This window comes from Kogia breviceps, chromosome 19, assembly GCF_026419965.1.
Source record: "Kogia breviceps isolate mKogBre1 chromosome 19, mKogBre1 haplotype 1, whole genome shotgun sequence".
Lineage (NCBI taxonomy): Eukaryota > Metazoa > Chordata > Mammalia > Artiodactyla > Physeteridae > Kogia > Kogia breviceps.
The window spans coordinates 51,425,735-51,444,825 of NC_081328.1; the positions used below are offsets into that span (position 1 = coordinate 51,425,735).

The window sequence follows — 19,091 nt, forward strand, 5'->3', positions numbered from 1 at the left end:
AAAACAGAGATTTTTACCACTGCCTCATGAGGTTGCTGAGGGCAAGGGTGATTTAAAAGGCAAAGGGAGGCTTCCCTGTTGGTGCAGTGGTGAAGAATCCGCCTGCCCATGCAGGGGACACGGGTTCGAGCCCTGGTCCCGGAAGATCCCACACGCTGCCGAGCAACAAAGCTGGTGAACCACAAAGCAGGTGTGGGTTGGGAGGGATTTCAAAATCAGTACAGCAAGGAGGGTCCACCCCACGGGGTACCCTGCAAGGCAACGTGACTGGCCTAGCTGGTACTCAACAAATATGGAAACTTCCAAGAGCCTGCTATTTAGAGCTGTTTGGCTGCCAATCACGGGGGTGGTGAAGTTCAGGCTGTGCCCCTCCCCCCACAGCTAGCTGTGTGGATGGGAGGCGGGTGTATGAGATGCAAGGAGACAGGACCATGGCTCCATTTCTGGTTTTAGATTACTGGTGCATTTTTTATTAAAGAAGAGAATAAAGCATTTGTAAATATATTTCTCTCATGTATACTTCAAAGATGACGCTGGTCAGCAGCTACAGAACCGGGGAGCAAACAGGCAGAAGCCCTTCCCCCACCCCCTCCACCCTAGATGCCGGGGACACACGGATGGCTGGGAGCTGCCCAGCTCCAACGGACCAAAGGTTCCAAGATGTGTGAATGGAAGGACCAGCTGACAGCTCTCATCACAGTGCTGCCCTGAAAGCAGGGTGACGCCTCCAGGGAGGTTGGGCAGGCTTGTTAAGAAAACCCCTTTACCCCTTAGAAACAAATAAGGCATGAAGGTTCCCCACTGGGCTCCCAGCACAGAGGCCAGGGCTAGGAACTGGGAGCCCTGAAGAATTTCTCAGGGCAAACCGGGGACCTGGGAATCTCTTCGCTGAAGCTCTTAGCTGAAGCTGGACCTTCTGAAGCTTTAACAAAAGATTAACCCCCTGACCCAGCTGGGTCCTCAAAAGCAGGCATTGTATGGGAAGGAGGAGACCCGTTCCCCATCTGGTCCCATTTCAATACCGCCCGGTGTGGGGTGAGACTCTTGGGTGGGCCCCAGTAAAGGGGGGCAGGGGAGGATGCTGGGACCATGGGCTGGTGGCACACGTTCGGGACATTCTGGGTGCAGCAGGCATGACCTGCGGTGGGGTGGGCCTGGGGGGAGCATGGGGGTGAATGAGACACATCATGGTCCCTGAGATGGGGACAGGCAGAAGCCAAGCTCGGTGAGGCAGAGGAGGCATGCAGAGATGGGGGCTCCGACGGCCCAGACCCCTGGAAGGCTCGATACCCAGAAGGCATTTCCAGGGCTGGAACCCGGGGAGGCTGGCTCTGAGTTGATTGGCTACAGATCTGCAGTGGGCTGAGGATCTCCAGGGAGAAGTCCGCTCTCACCAGGGCTGGAGTCGGGGCCACTCGGGCCTGGCTCAGGCTTTCTGCTCTGCAGGGCAGGGGCCGTCTCTGACCTGGTCAGGACCCTCGAGGTGGGACAGCTGGTGCTAAGGGAATGACAGCGTGTCACAGCTGGAGAAGCAGCGGGTGGTCCAGGAGACCCCTGGAACCTGCAACAGCTGGTTCTGGGGTCCCCCTTCAAGTGCTAACAGTTGTGGCGAGGGGTCAGGGAGACCCTGCGTTGCAAAAAACAATCTCTCAAAAAAATAAGAATAATAAAGAGAACTTAGAAAAAAAAAAAAAGAAGCCAACTGGTCCAGAATGGCTTTCAGAAGCCAGGCCACAAATCTTGAGAGCAAGGCCCAGGGTCAGGGAGTGGGGGCTGGGAGAGCGGGGAGTGGGGACATTTGGCTTTTGCAGACTCTCAGCTGCGCCTTTGGGCTGGCGCGGGGTGGTGGAGGATCCTGGGAGGCAAGAGGTGTCGACAGCCTCCTCCGTCAGCAGGGAACGGGTGTCCCCCACATGCTCCCTGGCTCAGAGAGCAGCCTCCCTCTGGGGTGTATTGCTGCTAAAGGGCTCCTTCTCTCACCAGAGGCTGCACAGCCCAGGTAAGAGGGACCCCACGGCCTGATCCTGGGGGAGGCCACTGGCCGGGGAACCTTCACTTGCTGCTGTGCGTCTTGACTTTGGTGGCGTTGATGTCGGCCTTGGTCTTCTGGATCCTGGAGAAGATCTCCTTGAAGAGCGCCTTGTACTCGGGCTGGCTCTGCTCCAGCCGCTTATCCACGGCCTCCACGTGCTGGCTCAGGCTCTTCTCGCCCGCCTTGGCCTCCCCCTGGCCCTCCTCGCTGCCCTGCAGGTCCTTCCACGAGCTGTCCCGGGAGACGGGCCGCGAGGTCTGCACGCCTGCGTGCCGCACCCCCGCCCCGTGCTGCCGGCACTTGCTCAGCAGCTCCTCATACTTCTCCAGCAGCGCGTGGTACTGCTCGTCCACCTCGCGCAGGATGGACATGCCCCGCTTGCGCACGCTGTTGGCGTGCAGCGTGAGATTGCCCACGTGCCGGCTGGCCGGGTCTTTGGCCACGATGGCATTGAGTGCCGTGTCGCTGCAGCTCTTGCGCACGGTGTGGCCCGGGGACGCAGCCGGAGAGGAGACCCCATCCTGGATGCCCGAGTCATCCGCGCTGCCCGGCTGGGGGTCGTCGGCTTCAGGCGCCTGGGTGAGGGGCGCCAGCAGGGCCTCGGCCAGGTGGTCCTCCCGGCCCAGCAGGTAGGTCTTCGCCTGCTTCAGCTGCTGCAGCTCCAGCAGCTCGGCCTCCAGCTCCTGCACGCGGAGGCGGCAGCCCTCCATCTCGCACAGCTGCCGCTCCAGCTCCGAGGACTCGTGCAATAGCGCCGCGTACTCGCGCTCCGCCCGCTCCGTGCGCTGTCGCTCCTGGCTCACCTGGGAGCGCAGCACTCCCACCAAGGTCTGCAGCCGCTCGTTCTCCGGCTCCAGGGGCCGCGGGCCCAGCTCCAGGGAGGAACTGTGCAGGCGGAAGGCAGCCTCGCACCTGGGAGGGAGCGGGGGCAGGGACGTGGGCAGAGGGCGGTGGGCACGGCCTTCGGCCAAGGCCCCGGGAGCCCAGCCGCATCTCCCCGACGGGGCTGGATAGTCTGCCCCCTAGAGTCGCTCTCGGCCTTTCTCCCCCTGCTCTCCGCCCTGGGAGGTTGCCCTTGGCTTCCGCCAGGTTTCCTGGCTCTCTCCTGGGCTCAGCCAATGGGAGGCACTGGCAGGAGGAGGTCATGGGGAATGTCTCCCCCTGGGCTCCTTCCCTGGTTACTGCAGGCCAGACAGCGCCCTCCCCGCCTTCCAGGTTGCGGTAACCTCCCTTCTCCTGCTCCCTTCAGGCCTCCTTGGTATTGCCACCCCAGGGTGCTGCAGTGTCCCCCTGGTTTCCCCACACCTTGCCCACACCTCTTTATTAAGCACGCCTCAGTTACTCTGGGCGGAGGCTATCTGTCTCCTGCCAGGACCTTTATTGAAACACCCACTAAATACACTGTGTGTACACTATTCTTACGTTAGAAAATCATCCTATTCAAAAGACTTAACGAGAACTGAAAGGTATAGTTGTTAACCCCTCCTGGGTGAGAATTCTGGCTTAGTAAACAAACAGGTGACCTTGGATAAGACACATGATCTCGCAGCTTCAACTTCCTCCTCTGAGCAGTGGGGACGATGCACCACACCTTGCGGCATTGCCGTGAGAACTAAATCACTTGGCAGAGCGGCGGGCACACGGCCAGTGCTCACAGGAGCCAGCTGCCGCTGCCCTTAGCAACAGGAGCAGCCTCTCCGATAGCCCGGACAATGCGGCAGCTCTCGTTCCCACCTGCTGCCTGGCGCCCACCCTCCGTTCCCCTGCCATGGTTGGCGGTCCAGGGTCCGGGCTGCTGCCCTCGAGTGGCAGGCTCACCTACCGGGGGCTGGCGCACAGCTCCCTGAGGCAGGGGAAGGTGTGGATGGTGCGCCGGCGCTCCCGCTTCTCCCGCCGCACTCGCAGCTGCTCCAGGTCCCGCAGCTGCTCCACCTGGGCCTGCAGCTCCTCCACCTGGGTCTGCAGGCGCTCGATGGTCTCCGTCAGCCTGCGGATGCGGTGGGGGACACACGCATGGGATGGACTTTAAGGGGACGGGGCCAGCCCTCCTCACTGCAGCCCTAGGGGGACTTGGGGGCTGGGGACAAACAGGTGACCTTGAGCCATGCTGCCTGGTGCTGAGGTCAGACGGGGAACTCGTTGTACGCCCAAGGACCCACTCTTTCTCCCACCTCCCAGGCCGAGCTGACCATTTCTCCTCCGTGTCTCCTCAGTTCCTTGTACACCCATCTCATCACTTATCACCCCGCACTACAATAAAATATTTACGTGTCTGCCTTCCCTCCCAGAGGGCACGACGGTGTCTTTGCATCCCCGTCACTGTTCCCCAGTGCCTACAACAGAGCCTGGTGTGTAGCTGGCGCTTAAAGAAGGTTTGTGTCCCGAATGTTAAGCCAGCCCAAGTCGACAAGGGCAAACTCACTACCATCCCAGGTTCCCAGCCGTGGGCTTCTGAAAGGAGCCTGAGTCACACCCACTGGTCAATATGCACACATGTACACCCAGCCCTGGGCCTCTCCTTGGCCATCCCCAGCCCCCGGCTCCCAGCCCTCCACCCGGCCCTCACCCATGGATCTTCTGCTGGGCAGCCTTACTCTCCAGCACCAGCTTCTGGTTGCTCAGCTCCAGGTCTCGGGCTGCCAGGTCCAGCTGTTCGTACACTTTGGCGTGCTGCTCGTTCACGTGCCGTAGCGTGTCCAGCTGTTTGGTCAGGTACTGGGGGTGGGGGTGGGTAACCTTTCAGAACTGTGTTGGGGAAAATATCTCTGCCTGGGCCCCCCTCCCACTTCTAGGAACAGGTTTGCTTTGGGGTATTCGTCTGCAGCAGAGGGAGGGGTCAAGATGGTGGTGCAATAGGGCTGCCTGGGACAGTTGTGCAGGTTGTGAACTGCACAAGGCTGTTGGGCCAAGGCTGGGCCTGCTCAGAGGGCACCTCTTCCTAAGCTGCACAAAGGTACACACGGGCCAAGGGGTCCTTGATGGGTGGCGGAGCCTGTGCAGGGCCCGTGCGGCCCCTCACCTCAATCTCCTGCACTTGCTCCTCATTGGTGGAGTACATCTGCTGCAGAGACTCCTCCAGCTCCTTGTTCCTCTCCAGCAGCGTCTTCCCCAGCTCCGCAGCTAAGTGCAAGTCTTGGGGAGGAGGGGGCAGAGGGTGGGAGGAATATGAGCAGCTGAGAATGAAGTTGGAGGACCTCCCCCCCCCGCCATTCCTGTTCTGAGCATTCATTCTGGGCTGGGCCTCTGGGGACCCTAAGAGAACCAGGACCCAGGGGCCGCCCCTGGGGAGACTCCAGGTCTGGAAGGGGATGTAAGCCCAAGCTAAGCCTGTGCATTGGCTGTCACTTCTGCCTGGAATGTCCTCTCCCCAGACACTCCCAGGGCTCACCCCTCTCTGCCTCTAATGTCACCTTCTCCAGGAGGCCTTCCTCAGACGTTGACCTCACTGACCTCAGAACTGCACCCTCCCCCACGCCCCACTCCCTCCCTGCTTCATTTTTCTCCAGAGCTCATATCACCACCTAATTTACCAAACAATTTGTGCCCTTATCTTGTTCATCTCCCTTGACTAAATCGTAAGCTTACAGGGCAGGGATTTTGCCTGTTTCCGTCACTGATATTCCTGGGACCTAGACCAATATCTGGCACAGAGCAGGTGAATAAGAAATCTTTTTTGAAAGAATGAGTGAGTGGAATGTGCTAAGAGCACCAGCAGACAAAGGGGCAAAGTGCCCCCGGATGATCGGATGATCGGTAAGGGAGAGTTCACGCAGGGGACAGTGGGAATCTCAGGCAATGAGCAGCCTTGGAGTTGGGTTTGGAAGGGCGGCTGGAGCTCACTGAGAGGGGGAGGGGCAGAAGGGCTTGCTGGGTGTTAGAACTGGACAAGGCTTCAAGGCTCTTTGGCCCAGGACTTCTCGGGTGGCACAGTGGTTAATCCGCCTGCCAATGCAGGGGACACGGGTTCGATCCCTTGTCTGGGAAGATCCCACATGCCCCGGAGCAACTAAGCCCACACGCCACAACTACTGAGACTGTGCTCTAGAGTCCGCGAGCCACAACTGCTGAGCCCACGTGCCACAACTACTGAAGCCTGCGCACCTAGAGCCTGTGTTCCGCAGCAAGAGAAGCCACCGCAATGAGAAGCCTGCGCACCGCAACAAAGAGTAGCCCCCGCTTTGCAACTGGAGAAAGCTTGCACGCAGCAACGGAGACCCAACGCAGCCAATAAGTAAATAAATAAATATATTTTAAAAAGAGAGAGAGAGAGAAAACAGGAAAGTAAAAAATGGTGCAATAAAAATAAATATTAAAAAAAAAAAAAAAAAGCTCTGGCCCAACCTCCTTATTCTATGGATGACAGGTTGGAGAGGAAAGAAGAATGACCTACCCAAGGTTTCATTACCTGGGTTATAGCCACATTGGAAGCAGAATTCACATCTCCTCACCCCAGCTGGGCACCATTTGGTCCTAGTGACACACGTCCCTCTCCAAAACCTTCTCCTTTCCCTGGGCAGCAAAACCAGCCTCTTCCCCCAGTAGCCCCGATTCTTGTACCCTGTGGGACCGGAATCTCCTCTCCCCAATCCCAGCCAAAGGTAAATGAACACCTATCAGAGAGGTCGGGAGGGAATCTGGCCTCTCTTTAGGGGGCTGTATGGTGGGGAGGGGGAGAGGTTAGAAGGGAATGGCATGTGCTGGAATCTCTAAACATTCTCTCAGTGGGTCTGAAGTTGGGCGAGGGTACCTAGACGTTTGGGGTGGATATTTCCCCGTATATAGGCCTAACTCCTTTTAGAAGCAAAGGGTAATATATAAACTAGATAACTAATAAGGACCTGCTGTATAGCACAGGGAACTCTACGCAATACTCTGTAATGACCTATATGGGAAAAGAATCTAAAAAAGAGTGGATATACGTACATGTATAACTGATGAGCTTTGTTGTAGGGTAGAAACTAACATAACATTGTAAATCAACTATACGCCAATAAAAATTTTAAAAAGAAACAAAAGTTAATATGTTTGTAAATATATTATTATTTATATTTAAATATATAAATATATGTCTAAGGGAAGCCTAGGCTCAGTCTGTGGTCTCAAAGAGGAGGTCAGATCAATTTATGTTGTGTGCTTGGTGGAAATTCAGCAAGACCACCCCTAGTTCGTGATGAGGGAGGCACGCCAGCTTCCTGCTCTCTGTAATGGGATGGCAAACATCTGGCTCATCCGCAAACGCTATCAAGTAATTCACGTATACATGAAAATGAAAAAGAACAGACGGTCACACTCATTAACTCTTTTTTTTCCCCCTTGGGAACTGTCAGGTCGTCTGTGACGAGGCCACTGCTAGGGATGCTACCACCTGCACTGGCGTTGGGGGACAGGCTCTGTGGGTGGCCTGCATGAAGCCCCTGAAACTTAACCTTGAGTCCAAGGTCAGAGGCAGAGTGAGGAAAGGCCAAGAACAATTGCACTATATGTTCTTCCTTCCATGCGAGCATCTGAGCTGTGTGTGTATTCCTACTGCTAGTGGGGGCGGGGTGGGGCTGGGGCAGCTGCAAGTCACACTGTGAGCCGGGGATCCTGAAGGCAGCGAATGTGACCCGGGCCAGAAGCGGCTTGGGGAGAATCTCAGAGACTGTCTCAGGGAAACAGGATCACAGCGCACGCTAAGCTGGTTCGAGCTGCCAGGAGGGATCATGAGAGAAGTCTAGAAGCTGCAGGGCAGGGGGCTGAGTGGAGCCAAGTGCTGGGGAAAGGACACACCAGCTAGATGAGGGCTGGGCACGGCTTCGGGGAGGGGGAGGGCGTCCTGGGAGGGGGAAGAACCGGGGGGCTGGCTAAGCCAGAAGTGGAATCTGGAGTAATAAACAGCCTGTCACAGCCAGACTAATGGTTACACTGGACCAGGCCAGGGAAGGTACTGAGTCTGAACTGGCATCGCCCCTGCCCGGACCCCAGCATTTCCTGGGGTCTCCTGCAGTGGGCTGCAGCACTTTTGCCCTCTGAACGCCAGCAGAGGTGTTGCCCAGGAGCAACGCCCCAGAGCCCTAGAGAGGATGGCAGGGACCCAGGGGGATGTCTTTGAAAAGAAATCCTGAAACCCTACTGCCCCTTCCTGGTTGGGGTCAGGGTGGGGCCCCCTAGACTCCAGAGAAGAGAGGTAGGAAAAGGACAGAGGACAGACATAGGGAAGAAAAGACAAAGACAAAGACGACAGAAGGAGGCCAGCTACCACCTGGCGGGGCTGCAGGGGTCCTGCTCACAACCTCCAGGGCACCAGTGGCAGGAACCCTGGGTCTGCAGAATTGGGGTCCGGTCACCTCCCTCCCCTCGCCACGTCACAGCTCTCCCCTGAGGCTGACACTCAAGGTCAGGAGCCCAGGACCTCAATTCTGTGACTCAGCAGCAGTCATCTCTCAGCCTGCAAAGAGGTACCCACAGGGCCGGCCACACCTCGTCCAAGGTGGGGGAGGGAGGAAGGCAGAGAGAGAGCCAGCGCTTAATAATTAATGGTTTTTTCTATTTTTACAGGTGCTCGGGAACACAGTGAGAAAGGAGGACCCTGTTTGTCCCAGATGCCTGCCTCCACTGGGACGGAACAGCATCAAAGTCAAACAGGAGCTTGACGGCCAAGCATCTGAAAGTAAGGTTGGGGCCCGTCCTCAGGGGAGTTGGGGCTAGCTGAGAAAAACCATGTCCTGGGGCACTCAGAGGCAACTTGGGGGCAGCTGGGCGGGAGAGAATTTGGGGAGCGGGTGTGGCGAAGGGGGAAGGAACAGGCACCCGATCCCCCACGTGTCTGACCTTTGGCCCACGTTCACGCCACCATCCAGCCCTCCGGGCCAGTCCCCGTGAGGTGCCGCAGCAGCTGTGCCTGGGACTTCCTCCGACACCCACCCCGGCACTCCAGATAATTCCGACTTTGCAGTCATGCGTGGTCCTTTCGCAAGGCTCTGTGCCTCGGTCCAAGCACCCCCTCCACTTAGAATGCGGGACCGCCTTCCTCTGCCGGGGCGGGGCGGGGCGGGAGGGCCCTCTTCACCCTCTGGTCCGAGCCGTGTAAACCTTTACGTCTCACAGCAGCAGGCCCTCACTTCTGTTCTCACTGTCCGCAGGGGCTCACTGCTGAACCCCTGTCGCTCCGTCACAGGTGCTAGTCTGATCTCATTTCTGCCTCCTCTGCCGGACTGTGGAGACTGCGAGGGTGGAGATCACGTCCCAGGCTCAGCACAGCACTTGGCCCACGGCAAGCAGACGTTTGGCTTCTGGTGGAAAGCTCCAGTTTCTTCTGAGACTGTCTCATTCCTGGTTTCCCTCCTCGTTCCTGGGCTCTGGCTGCTACTCAGGCTATGAGGCAAGGCTGACTGCTGCAGGCCAGTAAGGCCAGAAAAGCAGGGGCCTGTGGGGCCCCCTCCCGACCCGGGACCTAGAGCATGGCTGCCCGGCCCAGCTGAAATCTCGACATCCCTCTCCCTCTCCGGGTGCAGCAACATCTCCCACCCCTACTCCCTAGCTCCTTCCTCCCACATCTGGGCCGGGCACAGTGCCAGAGATTTCTTTAGGGGTGCGGGAATGAAATGAGACAACAAAGTCAGCATCTGCCTCCAAGGAGGCCATCTTCCCAGGCACCCAGCTTCCAATCTTTCCTTCTAGGCCCGCCTCTTCCAGGAAGCCCTCTCACTGCATCCTATCATCCCCACTCAGTTACAAGCCCAACTCCACCTACTCAGGTGCACCCAGGAGGCCAGGGCTGGGACTACTCCCGGCTCCCAGGATAGTGTCTGACACTTAAGTGGAGCTTGATATGTGTTTGTGCAATGTGAGGTTTTGGGGGTAGTTGCCCAGGATGGGGAAGGGGGTTGTTGCAGCCAGGACTGGGCATTTCACTCCAGGCAGGGAGGCTGAGGGTAGCCTCCAGGACACAGAGGCGCAGTCCAGCCCAGCACCCCCCCATCCTACAATGGTCCCCCAGAGGCTCTGATTAACCCACAGTCCTGAACACAAGGGCAGCGCCTCATCTACCAGCAAATGTGGCCACGTGGGGATGTGGGTCAGGGCCGGAAAACAAAGGCTCCAGGATCTGGCTAGATGCCTCACATGATGGCAAAGGCAGGCGTCTGGGCCTCATGGATGGACACCCAGGGCAGAGGGTGTCTGCACACATTGAACCAGACCGTGTCCACACCCACCAGGCTTGGGGGGTGACTGCGGTCACTTCTAGAACATGTTTCCTAGCCCCTCCAATTCTGACCATCCAAGAATGAGGCACTTTTCTTGGGAGGAGAGGTTGGATTTGGTCTCAGGCCCTGGCCCTGACCCTCTTAGGCCTCCTCCTCCTTCCTGTCCTAACAGCCCCGCCCCCTACTTGGAGTGACGTCACCTCGGCCACCTCATCAACCCCCTTCCAGTCGCCCTCTCTGCCCTCAGATGGGAGAGAGGGCAAAGTGACTCCCTGTTTACTCAGGCTCTGATCTGGGGCATTGCTCAGAATTCCCAAATCTGATCCCCTCCAAACCTTGAGCCATTTGGGAGAAGGCCAGCTGGGGAAGGACCAGGGGACTCCTCCCTCTGGAAGGCAGATTGGACTCCTAGTAGCCTCTGCTTCTCCATCGGCAAGGTGCCGGCACCCCCATCACCTCCCTGGGTAGAGGGGAAGGGAGTTGGGGAAACTTTCTAGGAGCTCAGGAATCCTGGCAGGGAAGTGTGCCGTTGGATTCGGAATGGGGATAACTTCCTCCCCCCTCGGCCCCCCAAAACCCCTCTCAGCAAAACATAACCAAGGAGCCAACTCCTAACCTCCAAAGAATTCCAGCCAGTACTCTCAGAGTCCCCCAACAATACCCGGGGTACCTGGGCAGTTCCTGCCTCTAAGATGGGGTGGGCGAACTGGGTGAAGTATGCCCCTGTTGTTCGGGCAAAGAGGAAGACCGCTCCCCCCATTCTTGCAGGTCTCCACGCGTCTGGTTCGGGTCTTCCCGGGCAGCGCTCCCTCTCTCCACGTCCCGATTCTCCAGACGCATCTCCTCTCTCAGTCCGGCACGTCGGGTGCAGCCCAGCCCTCCCCGGGGTGATACCGTCCAACAATGGAGAAAAGGACAGGGGTCGCGGGGCGCACCCCGCTTTCCCGCCCCCTTTGCTCACCCTGCTCCAGGTCCTGCTGGTCGTACCAGGGCTCCTCTTCCTCTGCGGTGAAGTCCTCCATCCTGGCGGCCCTCCGCATGGCCCCGCAGGCGGCGGGCTGCAATTGGGCGCTGCGGCGGCGCGGCTCAGGGCCGGGGCGCGGGGCCCGGGACAATGCGGCGGAGGCGGGCCGAGCCTCCCGCGTCGCGGACTCGGGCTGCAGTGCCCCCGCCCGCGCCGCGCCCCCTCGCCATCGGCCGCCGGCCTGGCGCCCTCACGGGGCTGGCTCGGTGCCGCGGTCTGGCCCGGCTGGGGTCCTGCAGAGCCCGGGGCACCGGGTGCCGGCTGCACAAAGGGTGGAGGGGCGGGGACGGCGGGCAGGACAGCGGCAAGGAGGACCCAGGCCCGGCCGGCACGTCTGGGGCGCTAGGAGCGAGCGGGTGCCGCGGCGGGCGCCCCCTGCCTGACTCCGGCCCGCGCTGCCCCCGGCCCGCCCGGGGACACACGGAGCCGCTGCTGCATCTTGGCGGGGTCCGCCCCGCGCTTCCCGAGCCGCCCGCTCCGCGGGGTGGGGCCAGCCGCCGATGGCCAATCAAGAGACGTATGCAAAACTGGAGGCGGGGCCGAGGGCGGTATCTCCGCAGCGTCGAGGTTCGGCTGTTGCTGAATCAACCCCACCTTCCTTTCACAGCCTACTCCAGTTTACATCTCAATGCCTAAAATCATTTTATTTTGTTTACCTATTGTTGTCTCTCTCTCCCCGTAGATCTCCTGAAAGCAAGGATCTTGTCGCTCTTGTTCACAGCTGGCTCTTCAGTGCCTAGAGCAGACTGACCTACTGCTACCTTCCATGGACACTCTTTCAATGAATGAAAATTAATCAAAAATTACCTTTAAGAAATTGTGTTTAAATGCCTGTGGCCTGAAACGTCACACCAGGAGTGGTGAACTTTGACTGTTACCTGCATTCTGGGCCTTTCCCTTTAAGGTCCTGTTACCCTCTCCCTGGGATTCATGTCCTATACCCAACTATACCCATTAAACTATGTGTCACTTATCCGAGCATTCTTTCCTTAAGGGAGTTTTCAGACTCAAGTATACATGTAACTCACTTTTATTAGGCTCCACCATGTGCTGGTACTGTTGAAGCACCCTGAGTATAACTGACTCTGAATATATGTGGCAAATACATCAAACAAAGGACTTGTATCCAGAATATAGAAAGAACACCTGCGGATCCACAAGAAAAAGACAAACAGCCCAGTAGAAAAGTGGGTAAAAGACTTGACCAAGCACTTCACAAATGACCAAAGTGACCCAATAAACATGTGACAAGTTGTTGAACTTCTTGAGAAGGAGCCACGGTTGTTTCTGTAACAAATTACCCCAAATTTAGTGGCTTGAAACAACACACACTTATTATCTTACAGTTCTGTAAGTGAGAAGATTGTCATGGCTCTTGAAGACCGAAATCTAGTTGTCTGCAAGGCTTTGTTCCCTTCTGGAGGCTCCAGGGAAGGGTCTCTTTCCTTGCCTCTTCCAACTTCTAGAGGGGCTGCCCACGTCGCATGGCCCATGACTCCCTTTTTCCATCTTGAACGCCATCAACAGCAGGTGAACCTTCTCACACTGGATCACTCCGACTTGTCCTGCCTCCTTCTTCCACTTTTAAAGACCCTGTGATTACATTGGGCCCACCTGGATAATCCAGCATAATTTCCCCATCGCAGGATCCTTACTTTAACCACATCTGCAAAATTCCTTTTGCCATGCGAAGTAACATATTCAAAGATTCTGGGGATTAGGTTGTGGATATCTTTGGGGGTCAGGATTCCATTTACGTCAAGTTCAAAATTGGCAAAACAAATCTAATCAGGATAGTATTTGGCCTTGGGGAGACATGTGGGGGAACTCTGAGGGGCCAGGAGTGTTTTATTTCCTGATCTGGGTGTTGGTTACACATTTGTGAAAATCATTGACCTGTATACTTACGCGTACTTTTCTGAATGTTATAGTTTAATAGAATAGTTTACTCAAGAAGAAGGAAAAAAACGCCCTATGGCTAAGACACAGGCAGTTTCTGCTCTTGTGTAGCTTACCTTCTAGTGGGGATAGATAAATGATTACAACCTGCAATGTGCTGTGAAGGAAATTAACAGGCTTCTGTGAGAGAGTCTGGGGGGAGGTTCAGGAAAGACTTCCCTTGGAAGGTGACATCTAAGCTGATACCTAAAGGATAAGATGGTGCCAGCATGCCAAGTTCTGGGGGGAGAGTGTTCCAGGCAGAGGAGGCAGCAAGATCAAAGGCCCTAAGAGCTCGAGATATATTAGAAACTGATGGAAGCCCAGCATAGCTGAAGTGGCGAGGATAGAAGACAGATGAATTGGAGTTAGGGCCATGGGAAGGAGTTGGGATTTTTTTTTTTGTTCCCAAGTAGACAGAGAGAACCAATAAAAAAGGCTTTTCGTTTTCAGTTGTGAAATATCACTAGCAATTTTCGAGCATGGATTGGAGGGGAGCAAGACTGGAAGCAAGAAGACCAGTTTGGAGGCTTTTGCAATCATCTAGAAGGGAGGTAATGGTGGGAAGGGCAAGGCTGGTGGTAGTGGAAATGGAGTGAGATGAGAAATATTTGAATTGTAGAACTAAGATGTGCAGATGAATTGACTGAAGAATCAGAGTGATGCCTTAGACATCTGGCTTCAGTAACTGGGCGACAGTGATGCCATTTATTGAGATGGGGACAAAATGAATCTAAGGGACAAGCAGGTTGGGTGGCTGTTCTACAGGGATCTGGTCACATTCCAAGACCACCAAATCCCTTCCCATTCGTTCATTTCTTCATTCTGCAGCTGTGTGGAAATGTACTCACAGGAGCCAGGGTGTTTAAGGAGTCCCCAGAGGAGAGCAGGGCCAAAGGGCTGAGGGCCACGTCCTGTGCAGTGAGGGTGCTAGCAATGAAAGGCAACCCTTCAACCTGAAAAGTCACCACCAACCCCTGCAGCTAAGGATGGTTTCAGCGATGACTTAGAAGACCCCCATGTTTGAAAACATCCAGCTCCTGGGTCATCTCTCAGCTTTTGGCCTTTACCACGCTGACCACACCCTCAGCATGACCCAAATACCCTCCCTTCCTGTGGACACCCTCTACGGGCGCCAACCACAGAAGCATTGCCTGGCAGGGATAAATTAATGTCACAAAGGCTGAATTCTTATTGCTGCCTGAGCACAGGGTGGAGTGATTCAGGCTGGAGTCCCTGGATCTCATGAGGCTGGTGTGGGGTGGGAGTGAGCTGAAGCTGGGTAACCAACTCTGCCAGGTTGGTGGAGCCTCCCTGTCCCCTCTGCAGGGGACAGAGGGTAGAGGCTGGGGTGGCTGAGGCGTGTGGCGCCTGCTGCCTGCCAGGCCTGTGCTGGGCCCTTTGCCTGGGTCGGTTCATTTGAACCCTCTGGGGTGGCTCACCTGTGGTATATCCAGTGGGAGCTCTCCCAGTGCCTTCAGGGCAGACTTGGTATTTTGTAAACTATGCCATGAGGAGGAAAATCAGATCTACCTTTTTTTTTTTTTTTTTTTTTTTTTTTTTTTTTTTGTGGTATGCGGGCCTCTCACTGTTGTGGCCTCTCCCGTTGCGGAGCACAGGCTCCGGACGCGCAGGCCTAGCGGCCATGGCTCACGGGCTTAGTTGCTCCGCGGCACGTGGGATCTTCCCGGACCAGGGCACGAACCCGTGTCTCCTGCATCGGCAGGCGGATTCTCAACCACTGCGCCACCAGGGAAGCCCCAGATCTACCTTTGAAGAAGGAAATTCCTCAGCTTCCCTGAGCTACCAGCCAACAAGCCCTGGGATCCATTTCTGGCCTTTCCTCTAAGCAGGGCAGAGTCAAGTCCAGGGGTGGGAAGTATCAACTACCCGACCTTGGTAACCCCCAGAGCCTGGTACCTCATCTGTGTGTCAGGCGGAGCTATTTCGTGGTGTTCCTTGTCAGGGGCATCAAGACTCGATGCTGATGGTCAGAGCCTCGGTGGATTCCATGTCCTCTCAGCCTTGGGCCCTATGATTCCCCTGGGGTCAGTTTCACACTCGGCGACCAGGAGCGCTCCCCGAGCTCTCACCCGAGCTCCCGAGAGAAATGCAAGCCCAGATGCTGGATTTGGGACCAGAGCACAGGTACGGAACCCCGGGAGAGCTAGGATCCGGGACTTGAAGATGTAACCGCCCTCCCCGAAGAGCGTGAGCGCTGCCCCCTCCACCCCCAGCCCAGCCCAGCCCACCGGAAATGACGGGCGCGTGCGCAGGCAGCACTGACGTTAGAGGGTCCCGGCGCTCCCAGGCACACGAGTCACCCTGGGGGAGGGGCAGGGTGCCCTGCCCGCGCCCCTGGGCCGTCGGGGTATCCTGACACCTGACACCACACGCTGCGCACCTTGGGTGCTCCCACCCCTGCAGGCCGCGCTACCCTCCCTGTCCCCAGACACGTGATTTTAGCGCTGGGCTTACATTGCGCTGAATGATCTCTCCCCATCTGTCCCCTCCACCATTCTGAGGTCAGCGCCTGGCGGGGAAAGGCACCCAGTACGTTTCAATGAGTGAGGTCATCTGGTGTCCAACACCCCTTCCCTCGTACACCATCGGAGTGCGTCCCAGACAATGTCTGTTCTGAAAGGGGAATTATGTTAGAGTCTCACAAGTCCTTGTGGTCAGGAAGTGCTTCTGTGTGTCTACCCCAAATCCCTGCAGTTTAAACCCTCCGGGCCTGTCATCAGCAGTGACCTTTAGGATGCTTATGCTGAGGGTGTCCCTCCTGTGGGGTCATTCTTACTTTTCCTCCTTTGATACCTCCTCATGGGGTTGTTGGGAGGGGCTGTAAACTCTCGGTCTGAGTTAACACAGGCCAAGGGCTTAGAACAGTGACTGGGCCATATGAACACTATTCGGTGTTTGCTCTTAGGATCATTATTATTGTAACTCTTTTTACCTGGAGGACCCACTCCTTGCCCATCACTACCCCTCTTCTGGCGGGGCTCCTGACGGGGGCACTGGGGAGACTGTCCAGGGACTTTACCTTCCTGGTGGGGGGGTCATGGGGGCAGGGCAGGCCTCCAGTCAAGGCCTGAGACACAGGCCTAAGAGAACCGTGGAGAAGCTCCAGGCACATTTGCTCACTGCTGGCTGCCTGGGCTCCCACTGCAACACAGCACTCAGTCCCCTGTATGGGATCCATCTGGCTCCCAGCAGACTAAAAGCTCCTTGAGGGCAGGGACTCCAGCTGGCACATAGCAGCTGGCACATAGTTCCTTCCTGATGAAGGAACAAATGGATGCTCTAAAACCAGTGGCAGAACCATATTCCTTGGCCCTCCTTCTTTATCCATCTCCACCCCAGGACAGATCCACTTGCCCTACCTGAAAGGCTCCTAAAGGCACTAGAAAATGAATCTGAAAAACAGTGGGTGAAAATGCGTCTATATATATATACGTCTGGGGGATGACATTATCGGGTCTTGGTGATGGACTGGAGGAGGGGCTGACAAGAGGAGAAGCATCAGGCTGACACGGGATTTCTCGTTTGAGAACCTGGGAGATGCCATTTACTGAGATGAGAAGACTTAAAGACAAACGTTAGGAGAGAGATGGGTTGGGCTTGGGAGGAGGAAGTGTGGAGGATAGAATTGCCCACAATGTGGCAGTTTCAAACATGGCACCAACTTCTTTGACATGTCTTCCATGGGGAGCTGGGCCCCCTCCCCTTGAATCTGGAGGGCTTGTGATTGCTTTACCAATAGAGTATGGTAGAAGTGACTATATGTATTATTCCCAGGCTGGGTACCAAATGGCCATGCAGCTTCCTCCTCCTTCTCGAGGGACACCCTTGAAAATTATTTATTTATTTATTTATTGGCTGCACCACACAGCACGTGGGATCTCAGTTCCCCGACCAGGGATCGAACCCATGCCCCTGCAGTGGAAGCACAGAGTCCTAACCACTGGACACCAGGGAATTCCCTAAATCACCCCTTGATTAAACTCCATTTGGCTAATCTGTCCACTTGTCCATGGGTGACCAATAATATCTCGGTGCCACCTGGGGTTCCTGGCTGCAAACCACAGGAATGGCTCAGAACAATGGGCAAGACCAAAGCATTCACAATTAATCCCTTGGAATGGCGGGTTAGCCCCTGCTCTTGGTGTTTGTATTTTTTATTGAAGTGTAATTTACACACAGTAAAATTCATCCCTTTTAGGTGCATAGTTATATGAAGTTGAGAAACATACACAGTCATGGAACCACCACCACAATCAAATCATAGAATGTTTTCATCACTCCAAAGAGTCTCCTCATACCTTTTCAACGGTCTGTCCCCTCATCCTGCTCCAGCCCACGGCAACCACTGATCTGTTCTCTGTCCCTATATTTTGCCTTTTCCAGAATATCATATAAGTGATATAACACAGTATGTTGCCTTCTGTGTCTGATTCAGCGCTTTTGAGATTCATCTACATTGTTGCTGCCTGTACCAGTAGTTTGTTTCTTTTCATTGCTGAGTACTAGTCCCATTGTATGCATGAACCACAATCTGTTGATTCACCAGATGATGGACATTTGGGTTGTTTCCAGGTTTGGGTGATTATGAATGAAATTGTTATATGCCTTACACAGGCTTTTTGTGTGGATTTATGTTTTCATTTCTCCTGGGGAGACACCCAAAGTGGGATTATTGGGTTGTACAGTAATTGTATGTTTAACTTTTTTTTTATTTTTATTTTTGGCCGCGCAGCATGCGGGATCTTAGGTCCCCGACCGGGGATCGAACCCATGCTCCCTGCATTTGAAAGGTGGAGTCTTAAACCACTGGACTGCCTGGGAAGTGCCTATATTTAACTTTATAAGAAAATATAAATGCTCCCCATCCTCACCAGTATTTGTATCCTCAGGTTTTGTTTTGGTTTTTAACCTATTCGAATAGGTACATAATAGTTATTGTATTGTGGTATCAATTTGCATCTCCCTAATGAATAAGATTCAGAGTTTTTAATGTCACTCTGGCCTGGACTGGGGCTGGGTGATTTGTAGGGTGGACTTGATTTTTTTTTTTTTTTAACGCCAAATAAAGGTACTATTCATTTGTTATCTTGAAATGATTAGAAAAGCCATGGAGCCTGTCCAAGATTTCATCCAGGGCAGGGAAAACCCACCTCTGGAGCAAGGACAGAGCTATCTTGTCCAGTCTGCTCATTCAGTGACATGGTGACATCCCTGTCTCCCTTCCCCCTACCTCCACACCTGTCCTACCCTGCCTTTGTGCCTAGACGGTGCACCCTTCATTTTTTACTCGTGGAGTTCCAGTTTAAGCTAAATGTCACCTCCTTTTGAAGCAACTAGGATTTCTAGAAGCTTCCAGACACACCACGCAAGACGATATTATTGAAAAAATGCAGCCTCTTTTGGGGTCATTTGCTTTTTTGGCTTTGTTCCTTACCAGTTATGTGACTTTGGACGACTTAACTGCTTTGAGCCTCAGTTTCCCCTAGTGTAAAATGGGTATAATACCTATCTCAGAGGTAGGTTTTTGTTGTGTAAGAGATGTTGTTGTCACTATTATTATTATTATTAATTTGCCTCTATCAAAGCCTCACTGGGCTGAACCATGGCTAATTCGTTCCTTGTTTCTCTCCCTAGCTAATTGCTCTTAAAGGGCAGACCCTGTTACTTAAGCCCCCTCTGCCCCCGCCCCGACACAGTGTTGGTAAATACTAGTCCCTCAATCTATTTGTTGAAATGGATGAACCTAAAAGGGTTCTCAGGGAAGGCAGGTGGCCAGATAGGAGTTGTGGGACTCGGAGGGACCTCTCGCTCTCATTAGACCGCGGAGCTGCTTTCTTGCAGCAGAGGCACTGAATCAGGGCTTCTCTTCCACAGAACGTAAGGCTGA

The 19,091-nt window shown here is 55.0% G+C and overlaps 1 protein-coding gene across 2 annotated transcripts; it reads right to left on the reverse strand.

The window, feature by feature from the left end:
- Positions 1-440: 440 nt before the first annotated feature.
- CDR2L (cerebellar degeneration related protein 2 like) lies at positions 441-11,398 on the reverse strand. 2 transcript variants are annotated; one of them, XM_059048563.2, is made up of 5 exons: positions 11,180-11,398; positions 5,052-5,164; positions 4,599-4,747; positions 3,855-4,019; positions 441-2,944 (listed from the first exon to the last, which is right to left on the reverse strand). In XM_059048563.2, exons 1-5 carry the CDS (start codon positions 11,256-11,258, stop codon positions 2,053-2,055), a joined length of 1,398 nt encoding a protein of 465 aa, XP_058904546.1. In that variant the 5' UTR covers positions 11,259-11,398; the 3' UTR covers positions 441-2,052. The 2 variants fall into 2 exon arrangements, with proteins under 2 accessions (XP_058904546.1, XP_058904547.1); XM_059048564.2 differs by lacking the exon at positions 11,180-11,398 and adding an exon at positions 10,554-11,140.
- Positions 11,399-19,091: the final 7,693 nt, after the last annotated feature.

What these genes read in the sequence shown, in the direction of transcription:
- CDR2L (XM_059048563.2), bottom strand. Translation starts at nt 11,258, where the DNA reads ATGCGGAGGGCCGCCAGGATGGAGGACTTCACCGCAGAGGAAGAGGAG. An exon ending in CCAGCAGGACCTGGAGCAGG is followed by an intron (nt 5,165 to 11,179) that starts GTGAGCAAAGGG and finishes CTCCTCCCCAAG; the next exon opens with ACTTGCACTTAGCTGCGGAG. An exon ending in AGCAAGTGCAGGAGATTGAG is followed by an intron (nt 4,748 to 5,051) that starts GTGAGGGGCCGC and finishes CCCCACCCCCAG; the next exon opens with TACCTGACCAAACAGCTGGA.